General features: G+C 41.6%; 1 protein-coding gene across 2 annotated transcripts in view; it reads right to left on the bottom strand.

Annotated features, from left to right (window-relative positions):
• Positions 1 to 24,906, bottom strand: part of prex1 (phosphatidylinositol-3,4,5-trisphosphate-dependent Rac exchange factor 1) — a 75,536-nt gene that overhangs the window by 38,037 nt on the left and 12,593 nt on the right. For both annotated transcript variants that reach the window (XM_030734315.1, XM_030734316.1), the window contains exons 2-10: positions 19,519 to 19,584; positions 19,196 to 19,318; positions 12,786 to 12,890; positions 10,295 to 10,396; positions 10,039 to 10,200; positions 6,762 to 6,895; positions 6,379 to 6,494; positions 4,645 to 4,794; positions 953 to 1,103 (exon numbers count right to left, since the gene is read on the bottom strand). In XM_030734315.1, coding sequence (XP_030590175.1) covers positions 953 to 1,103; positions 4,645 to 4,794; positions 6,379 to 6,494; positions 6,762 to 6,895; positions 10,039 to 10,200; positions 10,295 to 10,396; positions 12,786 to 12,890; positions 19,196 to 19,318; positions 19,519 to 19,584 — 1,109 coding nt within the window. The remainder of the gene's footprint in view (positions 1 to 952; positions 1,104 to 4,644; positions 4,795 to 6,378; positions 6,495 to 6,761; positions 6,896 to 10,038; positions 10,201 to 10,294; positions 10,397 to 12,785; positions 12,891 to 19,195; positions 19,319 to 19,518; positions 19,585 to 24,906) is intronic.

The raw sequence follows: 24,906 nt of genomic DNA, 5'->3' as shown, positions 1-24,906 counted from the left end.
AGAAATTTAAACAGTATTGTCAGAGAAAAAAACTCCAAAAACACTCAAATCTGAAACAGATCCATCGCTGCTGTTCTGACACTGACCCTGAACTGAAAGTATTTCGAAATGAATCACTGCTTTCCAATGAAGATGATAAAAACGGATATGCTCTTGACTATCAAAGCTTACATGTGCGTGCGCAGGCACACACACACACACACACACACACACACACACACACACACAGATGCATTGCATTTTTGAACGTCTCCTTAAATTCACTTCTGGGCACTGTTGCTGGTGTGATTGCACTGTCTGCTACATTTAATTATAGTAAAGAAAAAAAGACAACTTCATATGAGGGATGCATTTAATAATCTCTGATATACCGACAGGCCACATTAGTAGTGCTGCAGACATTAATGCTTGCTCCCTAATTTCTCTTTACAAGAGCAGTCCCCATCGTAAGCCTTGCCTAGTTTTATGTTTTGTTTCCCCAAGAAGGTGCCAGAAAGAATTTTAATTGCTGCTCAGGATCTCACAAACACTGATGTGCATATAGTGGAAATGAGCGAAGTTCAAGCAAGTCTCTCATTTTCTATTCACTGCACTGAAACATTAAGGGTACATAAAGTGGAATGGCCTGTTGAGGAAGCTAAAGGTCCTTTGCTAATGAAAGTCTCTGTGTCAGTGTGCACTCAATGATATGGGGGTGTAGGCAGCAACTTGGCCCTTTCTATAAACCATGAGAGCAGACCGTGAGGGGGGCTCATTACAGTCGAGGGGATGTAGGGATAAAGCAGTTTAGGCATTTTGCCAGGACTCGGGGAGAATGGATACCAGCGCTTTTGAAAGCCTGCTGATCTTACGTAAGAGCAATTTGTAAAGACCCCCATGTGAACAGCGTGGCACTGCAGTCACATTCCTGAAACCTAAAGAGACCCCACACTCGGGGAGCAAAGGAACTCACTTTCCCATGAAGCATTTGGGCACATTGGTGAGCTTCCTTCTCCTGTCCTTGATCAGGTGCCGACTCTTGGACATCATTATCATGTGGTAGAGCTTCTCACCCTTTTCAGCAATCATCACATAGGCATCCCGCTCCATTCCCAGTTTGAGACCTAAAAAACAAAGATAAAGCAAGTCAGACCAGTGAGGATTCATCACATTTAATACAGGGGCCTTCAGTGGAGTAAGTATCTGTTGGCAGTTAGAGCTGGATTTAAAAAAAAAATGTGGGAAGGGAAATGAATGAACAAACAAAATCTCAGCCAAGAAAAATATAGCAGAACCATTACAGGATAGACTTGCGTTGCGCAGCTATCTACATGAAAGCAAAAAGGCAAACACACGCCACGGTGCTGTTAGCCTGGACTGCATGTTTGCATTCTGGTGTTGTACAGATGGAAGGGAGCCATGACGGCTTGGGTCTGCCACAACCTTGTGGAACAAACCCAGATGTTAATCTCCCCTAGACGAGCTGTTTCAGAGTTAGTAAAGTTCAAGAGGGCAGTGTGATCTTGATCTTGTGTCCATTTGTTAAACATTATTAGCTTTATATTGTAAAGCAGAACATGTCAGAGTCCATTGTTAAAGTAGACCATTAGTGCTGATTAAAGTCATCGAGGATGAACTTCTGAACTGAACAGCAAGACTTTTTGACTCGGGCAATTCAACCCTGCTGCAACTGCAACTCCCTAATCTGCTTAAGTCTATTGAGAGGTGCATCAAGCTGCTAAACTCAACTGCAAAGTACAATATTGTAAAAGCGACACATATGGAGCATCACTATGGCTCATTTGGTTGAGCGGGCAACCCGTGTGCCAAGAAGCTGCAGGAGCCTGGGTCTGATTCTGCCCCGATCCTCTCCCGGATATCATTCCCCATTTAATACACATTATATACTCAGTCCACCATCAGGTTGCCACTGCAGCAGTCGAATCAGCACAGAAAATTATACAAACTCAAATGAATATAAATTCATATATGCACAGATCAACATTTCACCCATTTGAAGAAGAAAAAGAAAAAGAAAAAGAAGAAGAAGAAAAAGAAGAAGAAGAAAAAAGAAGAAGAAGAAAAAGAAGAAGAAGAAGAAGAAGAAGAAGAAGAAGAAGAAGAAGAAGAATTTTTTTAAAAACAATAATGTTTTAAAATGCATTGTGAGTACATTAGCATATTTTCACATGAAGCACAACAGCAACAGCATAACAATAAAATCAAAACTTTTTTGATACTTTACAGATCTCAGTAGTGTCCGGAACAAACTAGTGATGCTAGTTTTCAGCAGTGATGCTGAAAACTGATACCCTTTAAAATGCATTATTCAAATCAAACCATTTAAAAGGTAGAAACTCGAGCGACGGCGCAGTTAGGAGTCCCACCTCCTCCGAAAAGGGAGGATGTGGGGCAAACAATGTAAAAAGTTACACAGCTCATTCTTGAATCCAATTTTCTCCTTTGAATCTTTGGAGCTCTCCACTGGCAGTCTGTGATGGAAGTGGGGTTATATTACATTTGGCAGCAGCTGGAGCAGACTTAAACAATGAGTGTCATTGAACAACAGACGGGACCTGTCCAGCGGAGGGCCCCGCAGCTTCTGCTCCAGCTGTCAGAGTTTGTCTTGTACCGCTCCTCATCTTCCCGCGCTCACTGGCACGAGATAAAACCCTATCACATGCATTTTCCTTTAATGCTTACATAAAAACACTGACATGACAACACCGTATCCAGCTGGCAGTTTTTGAACAATGAAAGTCTTTTTTGGGGGAAGGTTTGAAAGAAGCCACATGTCCAACACAGTGAAGGACTGCAGCAAAAAAAAAAAAAAAGGCTACACTAAATAAGGCGTGTCGGGAAAAGTAACAATGCATGCAGGGCGAAAAGTGAAAAGGATCATTGCCAGGATTTATTACAGCAAACCATGCTGCTGTCTAGACGGGTAAAGAGCTTGGAAGAAAGGTAAGCACAGTGAAAGTAGAGTATACTGTAGTGAGGTTAACAGAAGGGGAGAGAGTAGGGAAATTGCGAACTGTGACTGATCTGGCATCTGTTAGCCTCAGGTCGATTTCCGCCGGGTTGAAACTCAACACCGCCGGCTGCAGCACACTCCTTCATACTCATCTGTATCCTGAAACCCTTTCATCACAGAATCGGACGCTGATAACGTCAAACCTGGCTGCAAATCCTTCAACGGGGTCCAAACTGCAGATCTAATTTTTTTTTTTTTAATTACTAATATTTATCTCGACTAATTGTCCTCAGTTGAAACAGCAAACTCAGCTGATTTTTTTCATTCAACTGCGTTCACCCACATCATGTTTTGATCGCTTTTGATTTTTAGCCATCGGTGCTCTCAGGTGGCCTGTTTTGTACCACAGCAAAACTAGTCAAAGCCCTTCACACCATCTAAAGCACTGAACATAACTAAGACAGATGGCTGGTGCTGAACAGGTGGGGACTCATTTGGAGGCAAAAGAGGAAAGCCAGAAGTTGAAAGGAAACAAGAAGATCAGTTTCCGCTGCTAATCACAAATTGGCAGAGGTGGTGCCGCGGTTTCTATTTGCTATTAATAAATGACGAATACGTGCAACTCTCTTCACATTAATTCAAATATGTCCCACAATCACTTCCTCATAACACTGCAAGCAAAACTGCAGAAAGATCAGAGAAACAAGTTATTATGGTAAAAATAGATCCAGATTAATTAAAGTGGATTCGTACCACAGAGCTGTTTCACTTTCTCTGACAGGTGAAAGCTTTTCTATTTTAAGCATTTGATCAAGATACCTTTTTTAGCCTCCCTTTTGTTTGCAAATGAGACATTTGTTTAAACAGTGAATGTTTTGATTAGCCAGATATGTCTGCTGCATATTTCAAATGTGAAATATTTAGCAGCCTCTACCACATGGGTCAACCAGGCAAACCCCAAACGTCATGTCACCTACGCCTCTATTTTATAAACAAAGGCAGGCAGCTCATTCAAGGTGGGACATGGCTGTAGGATGTGAACATCCTATCCAGGTCAGGAGCACATCCACAGGCATTAGTGGGTGCCAGCTGAGGTGCTTTGATAGTTTGGGTATCTAAGGTGACGCCAGCATGTAGGGCAGCATACCAGCCAACAGCAGAAGCTGCCAAACAGGATGACTACTGCTAAAAATCAGGAATGCAAGAGCCAAAACAGGCTCCCACATGGAGCTACTACTATTAAACTGATGAGCAATTCCTAGAAAGTACAGCACAACATTGCAATACACAGGTACAGCAGGATAAGCACGTGTATAGTGTTTCCACGAGAAATTGTCATGGTATTGGCCATGCTGCCTTTTTGAAAGAGCTTACTGAAGTGTATTAAGTCGCAATAACTCCACTTGTATATTCCTTGCTATTAGGCTCAAATGTTAGAGAGGAAGTAAGAATGCAGCATTAAAGTTCACCACAGAAAAAAAAAAAAAAAAAAACAGAATCTTGCAAAGCAAGAGAGGCAAGAAAGTCAGTTGGTGAGTGAGAGCAGCAGGCAATATATATTATTACAAACACAGAGAAATACGCCAGCTACGAAAAAAAAAACAAAAAACTGTTGCTCTCATATGCAAACTTTTTTGCAAAAGCACGCACTCCAAACATTAGAAATGGCCTTTTAGAAAAATGCTACTTACTCTCTCTTTGCTCCCGCTCCTTCAAGATGGCATCCAGCCACTTCTGCTTGTCCTCAGCATTTTTGGCCATGCAGACAAACCACTTGTTTTTAGCCGTGTTGTGGATCTTCCAACCATTGGTCACTGTGTAGTTGTTGCTGTGATAGTCCGCTGAGGGGCAAAAAAAATGAAAGGATTTAAAAAAGATTTAAAAAAAGGGCTCGTCATCACACAAAACACTAAGACACTGCTAGGCTAAGGTGTCTTTGCTGTTATTTTTAGGCTCTAAAACAATTAAAATGCACAACTGCAACAAAACCCTCAAAGGTAAGTAAAGAAAGTAATGAGTGCAATCAAGTCGCACTTGTAAAGTGAACATTAAAGCTAACTTTAAAGAGGATTTACAACTCAGGGAATGATTTACAAGCCAATTAAGAAGATACAAGATGCACCCGAAGAGCACTGAAAGGGCCGTTTTTTCACTGACTCAACAAAAACCTCTCCTCGTACCCCTTTCTAATTTTATCATCCATTTAGCTGCAGGTGAACAGCTACTTAATAATGAATGGCCTCTGGTAATGGAGTGCATTAGTCTCACGCTCAAAGGTCATAAAAATAGATCTGATACTACAGATCACAGGGAGCAGGTCCTGCTGTTCTATGGGAGCAGGGAAGTGTGTTGAAACACGCATCCCACTGTGCCGAGTCCCTTTTTCCTTCACTGGGATAGAAAAGTGCATGCAGAGATCTTGTCAGACAGCTACGGGTTGCGAGTGAAGACAATTGCCCCAATTTTACAACAAATTAATCAAACAGGTTGCCATATAAGCCACTTTAACATAACTGGGTGTCTAAAGGTCACTTAATTTACTTTGTTTCCATTCATGCTTCCATTCACGCAATCAGCATCAGATATTCAGATAATCTGTGTTCCGAGAGTTCACACGTTTTCATTTCCAATGAGGTAGCCCTAAGTTCTGCGAATAAGGCATGTTTTTCTTTGTGGTTTCCCTTTCAGCAACCTAAATGTGACAGCCGGCAGCCAACATGCAGAAAAAAGGTCATGTGAGCTTGCAAAATAAATTGCCAGCACAGAAGAGCGGGGAGGAAAAAAAAAAAAGAGGAAACATGTGAGAGGAAGGACCGAGCGTTTCTTCACCCGGGGATGGCGAGTACCCAGCCCAGCACAGTGCCTCGCAACTAACCGCAATGGCAAAAAAGGCAAAGTGATGACCGTATCACTCCCAGCCCACAGATGACTTCTTATTGTTGGCATGATATCACAGCCTAAACGAGAGCACACTAAGTTTATCGCCTAGCTTGGGGTTGCTTTTGCACTTCAGATTTTTATCGACACCTATTCCTGCGTTGTTGACATCAAAAGGTGGTATGCAAGGTTGTGAGCTACATCCTGTTTGAAACTCTGAGCATATGTATGATACTCCACCCTAACTGTCAACAAGTACCTGATTCATATCCAATCAACACTTTTTACATGGCATGGCTTTATGAACAAAGACGTGAAATCAAAAGTACTGTATGCAAATAGCACCGCTACCGTTATTGCAAAATTTAATTTTCTCCACTGGCTTGATTGTTAAAAAAAAGAACATAGATAAAGAGACTGAGTCACAGCAGCATTGCCTCAGAAATAAAAAGAACCTCATGAGAAATGCTTCAATAAATGCCCCGAAGAGTTAAATGGGTGAACATACAGAAAGTCTCAGAAGGTAATGCTGCTGGGCAAACACAAACCTGTCCCATCCTCCACATTTTCCACCTCCATCACCTCTGTGTTGATTCGGCCTCTGAACAAATAGAGGGGCCCATTGATAGACTTGGTCCTCTTGGTGGACTTCTTTCCAGAAACCCTAAGAAAAGTGGACAACATCACGGTTACAGCCGGCTGGGAAAACATCTGCTGATGCCAGTGCCACGTGTCTGCAGGACATTCACATTCATAAAGTTGCAGGTATCGGAGCAGCAGACGCATGTAGTTGTTTTTGTTTTGCTTGCATGCTAATAATCCGTCCACACTAGCAGGAATGTGGATATTTGCTCTAGTTTTCCATGTCTGCCATCCTCTTGCACAGAGGAGAATGGATTTTGGAGTAGCCCCATAGATTTGCCTCTCTTACCTGGACTTCCTTTTACAGTAAACCAAAAGGTTGTCAAACAGGAAGAAGATGCGTTCCTGGATGTTGCCTGCTGAAATTTTAAGGAGACTTCCATGAAGCAGCAACTCCGTGCAGATATCTGTCAAGTTGGTTCCCTGAGGAAGAAAAAAGGGAAGATCGGTCATGTGCTGCTGAGACTGTTTATTTTATTAGAGGAAAGCATGGAATCTGTATTAGTACTCCCAGGGAAAAATCTGACAGCTGCAAAGAAAAACACCTCTGTCTCCATCAAAACTTAAAGAGTTCACAAACTCGGCGAAACAATATGAAATTCAACTTTGACATAGTGAACAATTTGTTTTCATTCTATTATCACTGCTAGGAAGGACTGATCACAGCCCCCCCCCCCCCCCCCCCCCCCCATCTTCACTTTACATTTCTGAAGTGCAAAAACTATAAAAAATATGAACTGCATGCTGTTCCCAGCCAGGACAATTAGCCCCACCCTGGTTAATCAGTGTAAAAACACACATTTTATTCATTTATTCTCCTCTCAGAATGTAAATACATGCACACAAAGAGCTAAAACTATTTACTTGCATCCCTACATATAAAAATACACCTGCGTATATATTTAGAGAGAGCAAAGGCGAGTCATGACATAGTGCAGACTCTAGGTGGAAGTGCATGAGCCTTATTTCTTTCTCCTTCAGTGAACCAGGTACCTCAATCATGACAAGTGACACTTAAAATCTCTTTAAAAAAACAAAAAAAAAAAAAAACTGCCAACCACTTTCACAGGGTGTGATCAGCTCTGACTTAAAACGCAGTTTCTCGTCAACTATCAAATGCACCACAACCCATTAAGACTGAAACAACCTTTTCTCTTGAAACAGTGACACTGAAATCTGTCATAATGCTAATGTTCATAACTGGGTTGGATTGTGTGAATCATGTGAACTTAAAATCAAGATATTCTAACCTAAATGCAGGGACTAAGCAATCTAATAAATCCTTTACGAGGTTGTTGACATTAATCTGGAACTGTTGGGAAAAATGCTTTGTGACTGACCACGGCACGGCATCTAATTAACTTGACTTGACAAATTGACTGAACTTGAGGGCCAGTCACTGAGATTGTCTCCGTCTGTTTATTTTTAGAAAATCATTTTCATTCTTTTCACATTTTTAGCTGGGGAACAGAATCTGATTTCACAGATGCAGATGCACTCACATGTTCCTGCACGAGACATCAATGACCAGATGTGAAATATTAAAATGATTTAACTTAACCCGGATAACATGCTACAGGGACAGCGAAGGCCTGTGGTCACACACAGCTCGCTAAAGCTGACAAAACAAGGCTACCAAGTGAGAAAATAACTCTAAAAGGCAACTCATTTCTCATTGTTTAACAGTTCACTCTGCTCCAAATCATCTGGAACTAAATGCACCCATGTGTGGACTTAGGACACCTTACTCCCTTTGGCCTGAAGATACCCACCCCCCCCCCGCCACATCACCAACAGATCCGATCTGGGCTTTAGTGTCATCTTTGAAGTTTCTGACATGAGTCCACCAGAGACTTGTGGAAACCCCCACGGTGGGCCACACCTATTCTTAAGCATTCATAATTGATTCTCATGATTACACATCTGTGATGGATACACATAGCTCCAAAGTTCATGGAGAGAAAAATGATTCTTTGACCTTTTCTTATAGTGCAAAATGAGTGGGTTTGGGGAGGAGATCATGTCTCAGTGAATTGCTCCGCTCTCCAGTAAATTGCACCAGGCTGGGGTTTTACCGGGAACTGGTGTAGGCTATGGTTGGGCCTGCAACACATATGCAGTACTTCACTGCAGGCATGGCCATATGATGTATGCTTAAGTATGCAAAGGATACAAATATGTGTATGCACGTGTGCAGTGTATCCAAGCAGAGGTAATGTGTCTGATCTGGCACAACCAGCAGCCTCCACCATCAGGGCTGGAGGTGATTAGCCTCTGAGAGTGGCTGGAGAGAGGAAAGAAGAGCAAGACTAATGCTGTTAGGCTGAAGGCTCTACGGGGGGCGGGGGGGGGCATGGTCTGAGTAAAGTGCCTTACATGACTCTCCCTAGTATTTAGAAAGAACGTAAAATCAGAACGAGTACAGCCTGGTTTTAATTTAAAGTAAAAATCTAACAGCAGTGATGGTATATGCATTTAGGATTAAATTGATAGAAATCACTGACATTAAGTGTTGATTTGTGTATAAAATGTCAGAAACTGATGAAAATCTTTATTGCATGGTCCAAGACCAGACTGACTAACTGAAAGATGTTTCATTTTAAATAATATAAACCTAGAAGCAAACTAAATCTGCACATTTGAGACGCTGGAACAGGAGAACAGTTCTCAGTGTTGAGTGAAAAAAAGAAAATTCACTAAACTCTTTGAATAAATTCTCTGCATCTTCTGCTGATTGGCTAATAACATCAGCACCCCTTTCTGTGGTCTATAAAGGATGTGTGGCATTACAGTTGCTGCAGTAGGAAGCACAACTGATAAGATGAAAAACCATCTCTTGTTTTGATTTTTTCCAGATACAGTAATCAAAGCCAAACAGCAGCTTCTTTCTAGGGGAATGGCAGAAAGGGTGTATATTTTGGCAAGCAGATACTGGGATGTCCCAGCAGGGCCTCCTCTCTGGTTCCATCCTTCAATTTTGTCCTCCCTCGCCTCCAAAGGTCCCACCACATCACCCTCCCAGTACATGTGAGACTGAAGCTCCGCTCCTTAGATCTCTTCTGATTGGGCAGTAAGCCCGTTGGCATCCCCCTCAGCACCCTGTGTGGGTGGATTGTCCCAATGGTGCCCGTTAAGACAAGGCCTCTGTTGTGGTGGGTGAGGGAGGCATAAAAAATTAACTGGACCCTTCACACGGCTCTCAAGCCCTGTCTGTGGCCCCTGTGCTTAAAGCGGTGATTTGGCTGAAGTGGAGTTTAACTGTTAAGATAGACGAGGACAGCAGAGGCTGAGGTCGTTCTCGAATAAGTCTAGCTGTTTTTGTTGTTGTTGTTATGTTATGTGACAACACCCCCCCACCCCCCACCCCCGCCTGGCTGCTGAATCTGTGACAGAATCAGGCTTGTGTTGCATTTCAGGATGCTCTCATAAAAGTGCATTCATCAAGATTTACTTTCTCTCCATCAATTTTTACTCTCTAAAATGTCACAGCACTAAACTTTGACTGCTCGTTCTGACTGTTTTCACTCTCCTCTCATTGTCGTTCACTCTGTTCTTCCTCCTCTTACCTCCCAGCCTTCAATGTGGGACTGCAGCTGTTCCAGAGCCTCCAGTTTCTCCATCTGCCTTTTAGTCTCATTGATGTTGGAGCAGACAGCCTTCATGGCCTGCAGAGCCTCCTCCACTGCAGGATAATCTGCATGCTTCTTTGGAGTCCTCTTTAGCAGTTCCTAAGCAAGAAAAGATGGAGACATCAGTATCATCACAGATCTGTTTCTCATTATTATTTGATGCTAGGATCATTATGTTATTGTTGTACAGTACCTTCAGCAGCAGGGGGTACTTGCAAATCCTCTGAATGGGAGTGAGGAGGTAGCCCTCCAGGGGAATATCTGTGCTTTTCTTCCCTCCAAGCAGCATACAGTGCTTAAGAAGAAAGTAAAATGAAGATTATTAACAACTCCCCCCAAAAAACATATTAATGCATCTTTTTTTATAAAGGATTGTGTGTCTAAACAGAAAGAAAGAGGCTGGTAAGATTGTAATCTCATGTGTATGTAAAAGAAAAACAAAACATGCTTCTCTTCATTTGAAACTTTTTTGTTATTTTGTGCAGGGCCAAACATCGCTCTTGTGTTGCTTCACTGGAAAAATGAAGGTTTGATTGGAGATAAAACTCTAAGGTTGAACTGTTACATTTCTTCTGCCTCCCCACTGAAACACCCTCAAAAATAGACACACTTTTCAAAAAGAGGATCACTTTGAAACCTCTAAAATGTTGCCACCTTCCACAGAAGATTTTTGCTTAAATAAGAAGAAGAAATAAATAAATTCACTAGTCTACTAGTCTCATCGTCTCAATATAAAGACTCACAAATGTCAGCAAATTCCTGGAGGGAGCTCACTGAAACCATCTGAATGGATGTGAGGGAACATACAACTTTCTTTGCACAAAAAAAAAAATGACCACAACAAAGAACGAGGACCCAGGAGGGGAAAAAAGTCCCAGCATTTTATTTGTTTCTATCAGCCGGCACCGCATGTAAAACGCCAGGACACAACCACACGGTAATAAACACATAATCCACCGGCACAAGCATAAACACCAGGTTACATAGGTTACGTCGTTGCTCTACAAAGACTCAGTGCAGAAATCTGAATCAGGCCTAAGACGTGAAAGCAAAGAGGGAGTTACAGTTTACAGTCATGGTTTCTCTATGCCTGGTATTCTGCTGGACTGCGTCCTGTCAGTATACTGTGAGCTCATGGCATGGGAATAAACATCAAATGCAGATAAACCAGTTGCTGAGTAGCATTTTCAATAATAAAATTTACAACAACGGAATTCCACAAATTCCTAACTTGTTAAACACTCGCCTCTCATGGTTTCTCGCCCACGTCAACAAGCCTATACAAATTTCTTCACACTTCCTTTCCCTCTCATCTTATGCTTATTTGTAATCTGCCTGCTTAAAGCCAGAATTCCCTCTGCTCCTCACTCTGACCTCCTTTTTGCTTTCACTTCACTTCTCTCAAGTCTTACAACGCAATTAGCTCTTCATTTCTACTTACAGTTTCAGAAACTTCCTTCACTGTGTGATTCAATTCGCGTGGAAATTGCTTAATCCAAAAAAAAAAAAAAAAAAATCCAATGGGATTATACACAGCTGAAAAAGCCAGTAGCAATACATATTATACAGCCTTTAATTACTATGAAAATTATCTGTAGCAGTTAACAATAAAACTGAAAAACGGAGCTTCAAAACTTGAATCTCTTCCAAAAACCATTTAAAAGATCCCATATTTTCTATTCTAAATCAACATACAGTATCTCAAACAGGTTCTTTTAAATCTCAGTGAATCCATGTTGTTTCTATTTTTGCTGGTAGTTGCTACACCAAACACGTGAGCTCACCCGACATTTGAGATTACGCAGCAGATCTGACAACCGCTTTAATACAAAAGCAGATGTTGCACAGTGATTTTATTTTGGATTCATTATTGTGGTGTCAGACCCAGCCAATCAACCATAGAATGACACAGCCAAGGGGGGGGGGGGGGGGGGGGAGCAGCACAACAGTGATCCTACTTTTCCCAATCCTGTGGGTCAGAATAAAGCCATGGAAGCAAACCATCAGGCAGTGACAAACGCGGGACCTCAGATCTCTTAGCCAATCCCAGAAAGGCTGCCAACTCTCCACAGCTGGCTGGCCCAGAATCTGCAGATGATTTCAGTGGTTGGACCTCAGCTCAAAGGCCCCTTCCCCATTCTAAGTTGATTGTCCAGGGCCCAAAGGTTTGAGTGTCTAAACACGGAAACAGCTGGCAGTGGAAACACTACAAGAGCAACAATGCATAAAAGTAACCTTGATGGCGGTTGCATCCTGTCCATGCAGGAAGAAACATTTGACCTCATTTTGGTTTCTGCCCTTTATTCAAGTGTTAACATGGAAATGGAGGTGATATGAATGAAGGAAAAAGGAGGCGGATGATGAAGAAATAAGCAAGAGGAGGCTCACGGGAGGAAAGAAATGTAGGGCAAAAGGAAGAAGGCAGGGCAATATACCAGCAAGAAAATAAGATGAGAGTATTACGTGCCCAACTAGTCCAACCACAACTAGAGAAAAGGATACATGAAATTCACGAGGGATACAATAATAGAAACTTTTTTTAATAATAATTAGGAGGAGAGAAGTAATAGTCATAACGGGAAGGGGAAGGAAAGCAATTAAATTTTAGAAGCAAGACAGATTTGATGACTTGAGGAGCGTGCAAGGACAGGGAAACTCAGAGGAGAGGAGCTCTGGTGTCCTACCAGTAGGAAGGCCCTTATGTGGGGGTTCTTGTTCAGCTCCATGAGAAGCCGCAAAGCCTTTTCATGGTTACTGCAGTACTCGCCGTATACTGAGAAACTCTCCTTCTGCAAGAAATAAGAAAAACACAGGTTCAAGGTTGTATGCCACGGACTTTATACCCAATCTTACTAACTAGTTCACATATTACGGATAAGGAGGGGCGATTTGGCGATTCACAGCAGAAACTGGGGATAAGCCTTCAGATGATGTAGTAGTAATAACCTCCCCATCAAGGCACTCTTTATATCACACCAGTGACTGAAGCTACACAAGGAGATTTAGCAGAGCATTTGTCCCTCACTGCTCTTTTCTCCGGGCTTTCATAAAAGCCGAGTATATTAGCAGACCACATCGCAGAAGGCTGGCGGCTCAGCTGTGTTGCTGCTCTGGGGTCAGTACATCAGTGAATCATGCTATGAACTCACAGAAAGCAGCATGTGGGTTTGTTGTGATAAAGCCAATTAGCTTAATAGTGCATACATACACAACAGGCTTCCTATTAATTTAGTCATACATATGGTGGATTTAACAAATCTTTCCTATTTGAGGAAACATAAATGGCAGAAGCACAGCTGATTTGACAGAATCTGGAAATCATGATAACATCATGTTATGTAGTAAACAGCAAGTGAAGAATGTCAATAAAATCCTCTTCATGGACTATCGTATGGATGATATGTAATAAATTTATGACCACACTGGAACAATTTATGAAATCCTTTATTTAAACAAGTACAGTATCTCTTATCAAAAAAAACAAACAACAAAACAAACGCATATACAGTTTGAGAGCACACGGCTGGCAAATGAAGACTGTAAATATTGTCTTCTAAGATAACTGTCATTAAATGTAGGAGGTTTCTAATTAGGCGACAATGACGTGAATCTGAAACTGACCAAACGATTACTGAAGAAATAGTGACTATCAAAACTATTCCAATCTTGACACAAAAGCATTCATTGACATCCTTTGTCACACTTCTCTTTTCAAAAGTAGTCTGCGTCATAGCAGAAATAAATAAATAAACTGCAATCCAACATATAACGCTTCCTTTTTTTTTTTTTTTCTTAGGTTATAGCATCACACTGTGCAGCAACACCAAACACCCCCTAATGCAGAAGCTTCTGTCAGGCTGCCATTCACCTTTCTTTAAAATACGTAATTCAATACTCAGGCCAGTGGATACACAATGTACCATGAACTGCATTATTTATGCGACACACTGCAGACAGCAATGTACACAGAGTATCACAGCTGAAGTCAAACGTACACCCTGTAGCTTACCGACGCCTCTTACATGTTCTAAGCTACGCTGTAGTAACTGGGATGTGAAACACGGTGGGGCCTGATGTCGAGGTGTAGAAACTGAAACTGTCATTTGAAACAGCCTTGTAAGTGAAATCCAAAACTGCAGGTGTTTGGAAAACACTTTCAACCTTAACTGACATGCTATGGTCTGAAGGCTTTGCGTTCACATCTGGCCTGGATACAGTGCTGCAAAGAAGTAAACAATAGCCAGTCACTGATGGCACGTTTCAGATAAGAAAGTACTGCCAAACCAACATCCTGTAGACACAAATGTGCAAAATGATCATACACGTGGTTTTCCTCCCACACACAACAGTATGTCGCTGCTCAGCGCATGTGTCTGTTTTACACAAAAACCCACCGGCGGTGACAGAAACAGCAAAACAAAGCTACCAGCTCTTTTTATAGAGCTCCCTCTACTCTGTCTTATTCCCTTAACCATGAGGAGCTGAAACTCTTTTGTACGTGCTTACCACAAGTAAGCTGCGCAGTGTAAACGGTGGGGATCTTTTAACCGCACAGGGAGGACCACAAACACACCCAAAGCCACTTTTGGCAGGGGACCACTGCACTACTGGGAGCAGCAGCTGGGTCGGCATATGGCGTGAAACCCCAGATTCTGTCAAACTGACTTAATACAGCACGCAGCTCGAGAAATCGTTTGTCCACACACACTGTATTTAACAGTGACGCAGTAACAAGTACTATTACTATTGCTGCTTGTTCTAGGAAATATGCCAAGACTTATAATCATGCCCATGTAGAATTAAATTCAACAGGGTTATTGTTACAGTGCCACTATAGCAGCAAATATTAAAAAATACAGGCGGGACAACACATCGCAAAATTTGTATGTTATCAGTGTAACAGAGTATGTACTTAATGACACCTGATGGCGGTGCTTACCAAACTATAAGGTGACTATAAGATGAACATGAGTTGCAGAAATGAAGTGGAAACCCACAAGGGAAGAGTGTGGGCAGCAGGGGGACGTAATGCATAGAGATAATTAACTGTATTAACACATTATTGAAACTGAATGATAATACACCACAGAGCACTGAATGACCATAAAGTTCCTGTTTCTCAGCTTTTTTTAGTGTTTTTTTTCCCGTTAGGTTACACATATATAATGATATATTCTAGCAGTGCACCGAGCATCGCAAAATCACTGTATCCTGTGAACAACGTATGGTTATAGCTTTGTAATGTGCACCCTAACTCGCACATCATGCAGGTTTGTGTAACAATAAGACTGCACTCGCACTAGGCCCATTTGCCTTGTAGACCCCCACTCCCCTGCTTCAACCACACGCCCTCAAGTCTGAGCAGAAGAGCATCCTCGCTCCTGTACTCACTCTCACATACATTTCTTCACAATGTGACAGCGTTTGTTGAATGAAATCAAAGCGGCTTGCGTATCACAATGCAGTTCAGGATTCTGTTTGCTTTGTGACTCACTTTTTGGCACATCTCGCTTGCCTTGTAGATTTATCAGTTACCTAATGCAGTGATTGTTTTGTTTTTTTTTTCTTAGTCAGGCTGTGCGGATGCAGCTTACAATGAGAACGCTTTCATGTTCTGTGCTCGGGCACCGAGTCCAACGAGACCAACTGAACTGTTCCTGAGCTCACTTTTTCAAGCAGTCCACAATAGTCTGGATTTTGGGGTCGGGTACAGATTCTCTAGTGTGAGTACACTAAAACTAACCCAGCATTGTAAAAAAAAATAAAATAAAATTCAAATATCCAATATATGCATAGGTGCTGAACTTGAAACACATGCACTTGCATCTTCAAGCAACTCTTGTTTTGTTCTTCAAAAATATACTTAGACGCTTCATGCTTTGCTTTATAAAGCTGCTTAATGAAATGTTAAACATATGAAAAGTGCCAGCATGACCCTTGCAACAGGCTTCCCTTCACTACACCAGTAAGACAAACAGAACATTTCCTCTGCCGGTCTGCTATTATTGTAAAAAGAATATAGAAGAAAGTTAACAAACTGAAAGTGGTGTCAGCCAATGTCTATCACTTTGCACAAAATAACCATTTCAACTCTCATTGCTGTGTATACTTAAAACCCTTCTGAGTGCCTCTATGCAGCTCCAACTATGTTAAAGCTAACTCTCAGGTATTTCCTTTCCTCAGATGACAACAACATAGTCGATTCAGGTACCTGTAAAGCAGCTTATAAGTCTAAACCAGCGCCAAAATGCGAGTCTTTAATTTCTACTCCAAAAGACTGAAAGACATCACCTGTGCCCAGAATAGCTCAAAGACTTTGGTTGTTCCTTTGATAAACATAAGTCTTTATTTGAGTCCTTCGTCACGGGAATGTTATTCCGGAGGCTAAATGAGAGAGTAGCGTCACACACTGAGGAATCACATCAAGTCAGAGCAGAATGGGTGTAGTTCAGAGAGGTCAGAACGCGTATAATGACATGACTGTTGCTTCGTGCTCAGTGCTCACATATACATTTCCTGACATAGAGCAAATATTGACGTCTCTGATTTCTCCTCGAACATGAGTCACTGATTCACCTCTGCACAGTTTAAATAATTCTTTGCATACTGGGATCTTTAAACAAGGGCTTAACAACTGTGCATGCATGTGTGTGCGTGTGTGTGTGTTTGGTCAAAGGAGGAAAGAGACACATTCGTGTTAGCCTCTAGTTAGTAAGATAAATAACAGTTGGTCAAAACTGCACAATGTTCTATTTTCACAAACTGACAATTTTATGTTGTGCTTAAGAAGATTTATGAAAAAAGTTCTATTTTTTTTTATTTAATTCAACATCAAAGGCTTTTCATTTTCTTTCTTTTGAAGCCTTCCAAACCATCTTGGCAACATCTGACTTTGAATAGCAATGAATCTTCCCATTTTTCTTCCCTAACTGTGAGTGGCAGACAGTCTTGCGGAACAATGCAGGAGGTTAATAAAATCCCAGTCATGGTGTTGACCTCTGATCGAGGTCAAGGGCCACGGCTGGAGGGTGCCAGACGGAGCCAACCGATTGGCTGAGAGGTGTGAGTGCTGAAGGAGACAAAGGTCACGGTTTGGTGTAATGGATATGCAACAGCAAAGGTGGAGTGTGGGTAGCTCAGTACTTCAAGAGAAACACACACATTAACACAGTAGCATCACACACAAATACACAAAAAGAGACAAAAGAAAATGAAATACATATAAAACTGTATAATTAATTCAGGATTGTCCAAATCAACATGTTCAAAAACAGGTTTTGGAACCAGTCTTATGCTTTAAGTCTCTGGTTTTCGATGTGTACATTTTTTTGGCTATTTATATTTTATTGTATTTGATGTTGCATAAATTTAAAATCTACCACTGTAAATGGGCATAATAGGAAGCAATTTTTAAAAAATGTCATTTTGAGCTCAGAGAAATTGTGATTTTTTTTTTTTCAGCATTTATAGATTAACTGACTAATCTCTTCACTGAACAGGAATTATCCACTCGCCCTGTTACGCCTCCACCAAGTAGTCAAGTTGCAGCATCCATCTGTCCAGATCTTTATAGACAATTAGCACAATTTCCAGATGGGCACAAATTCCTTTAACAACCAGACATATAAATATGGCTACAGTCCTCCCTGAGTTAATGTGTTAAAAATGTCCAGAAAATTGCTATTCCAGAACATCATGATGTCCCTGTGAAGTTAACATTTGGCCCCATGAGGGGCTAAGAAGTTCCCTTCAGAGCTTTTTAACAATATATATATATAATTTTTTTAATAAATTGGCTTCATCTACAAATCCAAGCATCTCCTGCTTCCTTCTTACCCATTCAGTCTATATATAATAATCTGACCATAGAACAATGAAAACAAACCATGTTAAGCTCCTTTAATCAATTTCCTACTCTGACACTTATTCTGACAAACCAAATAACTGTCACAGATCGCACGTGTGTGAAAACACATTCTGATAAGCCATATTAGCAGCTTCCTACATAAGTTATTAAATGCCATCCACACTCAAGCGGGTAGCAGATAAACTGCTACTAATTGTGAGATGATCTCAACAAAAAGAGTTGCTGTGTTTCATAAAAGAGTACAGAGGTTGCAGTTGTTGCTGTAAATACAATTCTCAGCATCAAATCCTGCTGTGGGTGAAGAAATTATCTGTTGTCGGGATTACCCTTTGGAAAGCCACCAAATATTGGCTCCAATATTAGACTGCAGCTGGATTGAGACAGCTGGATGGAAGAAAATGCCGCTCTGCTTCTGGTGATACTGTACATACTGTAGGCTGGTGGAGGAGACTGATGACAAAATACCCAAGTGATGCATTTAGTGCCTCAGTGAAAGTAAAGTCAAGATAGTTTATCAGAGAGAGACAAACAGAGAGGTAGAGAAGGAGCCTGAGATTGAGTGCTACCAGCAGAAGCATTGTCCCCTCTCTGAGTGACACACCATGTCTTCCTCCCCGGACACAGACCCTTCTTTGTTTGTTTCCTGGGGCCAAACGAGTTCAAACTGAGTGGAGCGGGGTGGTGGAGTGGAGGAGTGTGTATTGGAGTTGCAGAGCGGAGAGGAATCTCTATACGGAGGGATAGATTTGCAAAAGAAGGAGATGTTAGCAAAGACTGATGAAGAGAAATTGAAGGAAGAGAGACTTTTGCCTGACAGGATGCTGGTCAGTTCCGAGAAGGAGGAAAAGTAAGGGGTGGGGGGTGGGGATGGGGTTAGTCTGTGAGAGTGTATTGGTGAATAGGGAGTCCAGGAGATGGGAGGAGTGTTTCATGTGAGAAAGAGAGAATTAAGGGGTATTTCCACAGCAGGCTTTGCACGCTTTCACTGCATCTGTGGTTACGGCTAGCCCATGAAAAGAGTTTGTGTGTGTGTGTGTGTGTGTGTGTGTGTGTGTGTGTGTGTGTGTGTGTGTGTGTGTGTGTGTGTGTGTGTGTGTGTGTGTGTGTGTGTGCGCACATGGAAGAGGCATTCAGGCATCCAAGTTCTCCCACATGCATGCCCCCCTGTGCTTGTGTATGTAACAGTCTGCAGTTTTATGTGCATCTTTGTGTGTGTCCTGCACTTACAAACTGGAGGAACACGTGTCCCAGTGCATGTTGAGGCTGAGGTTCAGGCGACAGGCTGGCCTCCACTGCAGACAACATCTCTTTATGCAACTCAAGGATGTCCTCAATATTTGAAAACAGAATCTATAAAACAAGAGGATGAGGTAAAGGGAGGGGATACAGAGGAAGGAAGGGATGAAGAGGAAGGATGTGATGAAGAGAAGGAAAAGAGCACGGAGGCGATCACAGAGGAGGACACAGATGAGGGAAGAGTAAAGAAATCAGTGGCCAAATAGCATTCACATGGAAGATTTCTGATATTTGTAATTAAAAGTCAGACATACCTTGACATGTTCAGGTGAGAGACACTGTTGGTCATCTGGAGTTTGTTTGCGTCTGTGCAAAAATGCCTGAGGAGGAAACAGACACAAAACAGGTTTAAAAACAAGCACCACACATCACTGTCAATAAGGTAGAGGGTTGATACACGTACAGCTATGAGAATATAAACATACTGGGGATCATTAGAGTCTTTATTCACTTTTAGCAAGATAAGATACACTATATTGCAAAAGTATTCACTCGTCTGCCTTCACACATTCTGCTCAGCCATGGAAACCCATGAAGTTCTCTACACACTGTTTTTGACCTAATCTGAAGGCAAGATGAAGTTTGGAGAGCTATAGTGATTGACTCTGCATAAAGTTGGTGAATTCTGTGCAATATGAGCCTCAGCGTCTACTGTGATTTTGCATGGCCCAACACTTCAGTTACTGTTGTTCCCAATCGCTTCCACTTTGTTATAATACCACTAACAGTTGACTGTGGAATATTTAGTAGCAAGGAAATCTGACAACTGGGCTTGTTGCACAGGTGGCATCCTATCACGGTACCACACTGGAATTCACTGAGCTCCTGACAGCGACCCATTCTTTCACAAATGTTTGCAGAAGCAGTCTGCATGTCTAGGTGCTCGATCTGATACACCTGTGGCCATGGAAGTGATTGGAACACCTGAATTCAATGATTTGGATGGGTGAGTGAACACTTCTGGTAATCACGAATTGTCTCTCGTTCATGCAGAACTGCTCTGGAAGTGGAAGTCCAGCTTCCCAGTTGGGACTATTTTAAATGTAGAATAAGCAATCTTTGCTTTGAGGAAACAGATACAGTGCAGACAGATTCAATGCATGAGCACAACCACACACGCTTTTGAACAGAAAACCACATATACCCTTACATGCTTCATGAAAATGTCTTCAGGTACCAGACAGAGATTTCAGAGTTGTTTCACTGTCCCTTGGGTGCAATAAGATAAGACAACTTTTCCTTTTACATTTAAAGTGTGCAGTATGGATGTATATGAGAGGAAACTAATGCAACTGAGCATTCAGCTGTAAGACATCCTCCAAAATAGCTGCTTCATTGTTGCAGCGTCTACACACCCCACTTCACCGAGTTGGTGATAATAGGCTCATGTCAAGCTGAGCTTTGCTTGTGTGTGCAGTTCAGTTTTTGTGTATGTTCATGCTTGCCAATCAGAATCCTGACTTGGTGAGAAAAAAAAAATAGAATGTGAATAAAAGGGAAGTGAATCTGCAAACAGTTTCTTTTATTTGCTCTTCCCCATTTCTCTGTCTATTGCACTTTGTCTGACAGGCTTAACCTGCCTCAGTCTGACTGTCCTCTGCAGACGCCACTGCTATCCTGAAAAGAAAGGGATATCGGAAACGAGATATGTATCCCCAAACCAACGAATAAAACTCTACTCCTGCAGCCTCCTTCATCAGGCAGGCTCCTGCTGTTGTGTCTGCCTGCATTTCATTGCCTCAGATCTGAAAACTGATAGCTTTCCAACGAGGATCAAGGGTGTTACAAAGAAGTACTGGGTTCAGTAAGATTACTGCTCTAAACTCTAAGCCTTCACCTGATACTTTGGCGCTATTGTGACAAATGATACAATGATCTTTATGCATCCCTAGAATGACATGTTATAAAAGGCTCAGTGATTAAAGGGGTGCCCATTAGTTTTTTGCTTTATTGTTCAAGTTTTGAGATCGTGCGAGTCAACTCCAAAACAAGGACAATGTACCACTGAATAATGCACAGTTCTGGTGAAAGGGGTTAAAGTTTGGACATCACCACTCACGGTGCCAAATGCTAATGCAACTAAAGTTTCAATACAGGTTGCAAAGCAATACTTTCATCCATCCAGTGTTATAGCTGGAGACAGACAAATTTTAGTCCATCTGGTACAGACTATATACCACTTGGCTTACATATCACCCCTATTTAGCAAAATATGTCAAATTTCTAAATGCATCAGCAATAAATACTTGAGCTACAACAAAACACAAAGGTTTCCATATATAGACTCTAGAGTTTGAAAGAAGTGAAAAAAAAAATCCATAATAATCTGACATCTGATACCAAATATTGGCACGTTTTTGTTGCTCAGTACACAAAATGCATTAAAAGTTCAGTGTTATGTGCAATCAGATGCAAGAGCTGTCAAGTTGAATATGTTCCACTAAAGAAATAGCACCTATGAAACCTAATGACACCTTCATAACACAGACTGCCTGCATAACTATATACGACTGGAGTATCAGAATCCATTTTGGCAATTTAGGTCAATTTGTGTCATTTATAGAAAATGTTTTCATGCTCCGTGCAGTCACACATAACACCAGTTACAGAAAGTCACTTCCTGTAATTAAAGGCTGACACTTGTAATCAGACACTTGCTCTAAAGACTAAAGCCAACTCTAGCCAGCACTAAAGAACCAAGCCAACCAAGCAGTCAGGCAGCAATTTTATAATTTCCTCTGACTTTATTGGAGGATTGTCTCCGTTTCTGTTTCTGTTTACTAGCTTTTGCGTAAGTCGTACCAAAATAGAAAACACAAGTCCTCAGCCGTGAGCTGTGACCTCGCTAATTAAGACCAGTATTAAAGGGAAGCAGTAGTTATTGTGTTCTTGACTGGTTTTTGGGAGGGAGCTGATTGCACTTGAGGCATACACTAATTAAATCTCCCATATGGCAGCTTGTACTGTGTCCACACTGTAGGAGTCACTCAAGTGAGAGATTGCTCCCCAGCAGAGGATACGAGACAGGCAGGAAACAGAGCTTTTCCTTAGTTGCACTCAGACGGGGTAGAACTCAGTGAGGGTGTGGCGGGTGAAGAAAGGAGCCAAAGAGGCAAAGGGTGAAAACAAGCAAACAAAAAAAAAAAAAAAAAAAAGGCAAAAGGCACAATGGTGAGGCAGAGGGTGAGGTATAAATTAAAGTATCATCTATTCCTTACTGACATTTTACAAAGCTACCATCCAGGCAGGAATCACTCCTTTAACAAATGTGCCACACATATGTAGTGATGCAGGGGTCAGCAGGGAGGATGGCAGGAAGAAGGAACAAAGAATTCCTTTCAGTCCAGGTCCAACCCCAACAAGGACAGTCTCATCCCGAGCTGTATTGGCTGTCTTCATTGTTCCATCACAAAGCAGACAGGTTTATTTGGAGAGAAAATTGGCTTTCTCTGTCCACCATCATGACTAAGACAGAGAAGCCAACATCCAGAACAGTGCAGAGCATAAACTGAGCATGCACATCAAGCATGTCCAAGTTTACACAAACTGAGAGTTTATGCAGTTTGTACCATAATATTTTTGAGTGCGTGATCAGAATCAGAAACAGGAAATTGCCCCAGAGAAAAGTATTATGGCTATAACTGGAAATATGTTGGCATCTGATGGACAGCAGTCCACTGTGCATGAACAGCCAGGCAGCATAATTGGACAAACTGCGGTCTGGGCTGATTTTCATATTCAGCTGTTTATTGAGCCTTTATATTAATGACCACCCGAGACGGTAACTTCCTGCCAAGTGAACAGAGAGTTCAGTCGCACTTAGGCAGAAGTTAGAAATACTCTGACATCATTTGTTTCAACTTCCTCTGCAGTCTAAATAACTTGGCATACAGTACAACAAGTTACACTTACAACGCAATTTGCGATTGGCTTTCTCACTGTGAAAGATGCAATATTTCTCATTCTAGTGTCCTCCCACAAAATAAGCAGATGCGACTGCACTTTTAGAAAACCCTCAGCATATTACAAGCCGTGCATCATTTGCATAGAGGACAATATCTCAGAGCATTACGCACAGACACACAAAATGGAAATGAGATACGGATATTGACAAGACCCACCCTTTCCACAGTACATAGCCAAGCCAGCTGTTATTGGAAAAACATTGTAATTCTACTCCATCTCATTGGATGCAGTTGTTATGCTCATTACTACTTAATTAACACACTCGGAGACAGCAAGATGCAGCTGATGGTCCTTGTTTACTTTCATATCGCCATCTCAGGTGACCTTCTCAGCCTCCTCTCTGACATCAGCAAATCGTCATCAGTGTGTGTGTGTGTGTGTGTGTGTGTGTGTGTGTGTGTGTGTGTGTGTGTGTGTGTGTGTCCGTGTAAAGTCATGTTTAGCAGAGGATCAGACATTGATGAATAATATTTGCTTGAATGATGCACAACAAAAACAAGCCTGTCTGCACTGGTTGAAGTTGACTAGTCTGTCTTTCAGATGTCTGAAATCTGAGTCAGACCTGCAATTCACTATGAATCTGATGGAGAAGAGAAAGGAGATGATGGCATTTTGCACCAACAAAACAAAACTTCGGCGAATGAAAAGTTAGATTACAGTGTAGCCTGCACTGGTTTCCCCGAGTAGCTCACATTAGATGGCGCGCCTAGTTATCCTCCAATACCTAAAAATAGCAATGATATCAATCAGTGTGTTAATAATAGTTGGCCATATGGGACACATTCATTTTTTGATACTTTTGGACTCATAACAATGAGTCACACTGGATCAGAAGAGGGCTCAGCTGCAGCACGGAGCACAGCAAGGATATTGCACATGATGCCACAGGGGTGAGGGGCAGTAAGGGAAAACTGCTCATGATGCAATCCCACAGGAGACAAGTAACACAACCAGAAACTCCTTGATAAACCACAAAGCAGCTGCCAAGTACACTGATGCAGAATTGTACCACTGACATTTCATGATGATTTACCCTGGAAAGTCCAACATCCTCCATACAGGAAGTAGTCGAAAGTCATACAAAACGTGTAAAGTCATAATGTGAATACACTATATATATATTTTTTTTCTTGCCAGTTAGGAATTTAAATGTCCACACTGCATTTATGCAATATTGCAGCATTTTTCAGAATCTTGTCATTTTTTTTCTATTGCTAAATAATTGTTAAAGGCTCTTTTTTCCTATTGGCCCTTAAAGCCTGCAATACTTCTGAAAGTGCTTACAGAAACTCACAAGTGTTGAAACTCACAATCATGAAAGCAATATGCAGGAAAATGTCTCCCATTATTAAAAATACTTAGCTGTGACTCTTTACCATGTGACAAGGTTTTCGCAGCAGCCTGTGTAGCCTTGTGAAAAACCAATTACACCCTTACAGTTTTCATAGGAATTAAGAGAGTAAGTAGCAGCCAGGTGCTGCTAATGAAATGCACTTGATTAATTGATCATAAACAGGTGTGCTACAGTCTTCCCAGGACTGGACGTCCCAGAAAATTCACCTCAAAGTCTGACTGTGCAATGCTCAGACAAACTGCAAATAACCCAAGATCTACAGCTCAGACTCTACAAGCCTCGGGTAGCATGTTAAACATTAAAGTCCATGACTGTACAATTA

This window comes from Archocentrus centrarchus, chromosome 7 (genome assembly GCF_007364275.1).
Source record: "Archocentrus centrarchus isolate MPI-CPG fArcCen1 chromosome 7, fArcCen1, whole genome shotgun sequence".
NCBI classification, from domain to species: domain Eukaryota; kingdom Metazoa; phylum Chordata; class Actinopteri; order Cichliformes; family Cichlidae; genus Archocentrus; species Archocentrus centrarchus.
The sequence above is the reverse complement of the archived record's forward strand: the minus strand, read 5'-3'. Positions and strand labels throughout refer to the sequence as shown.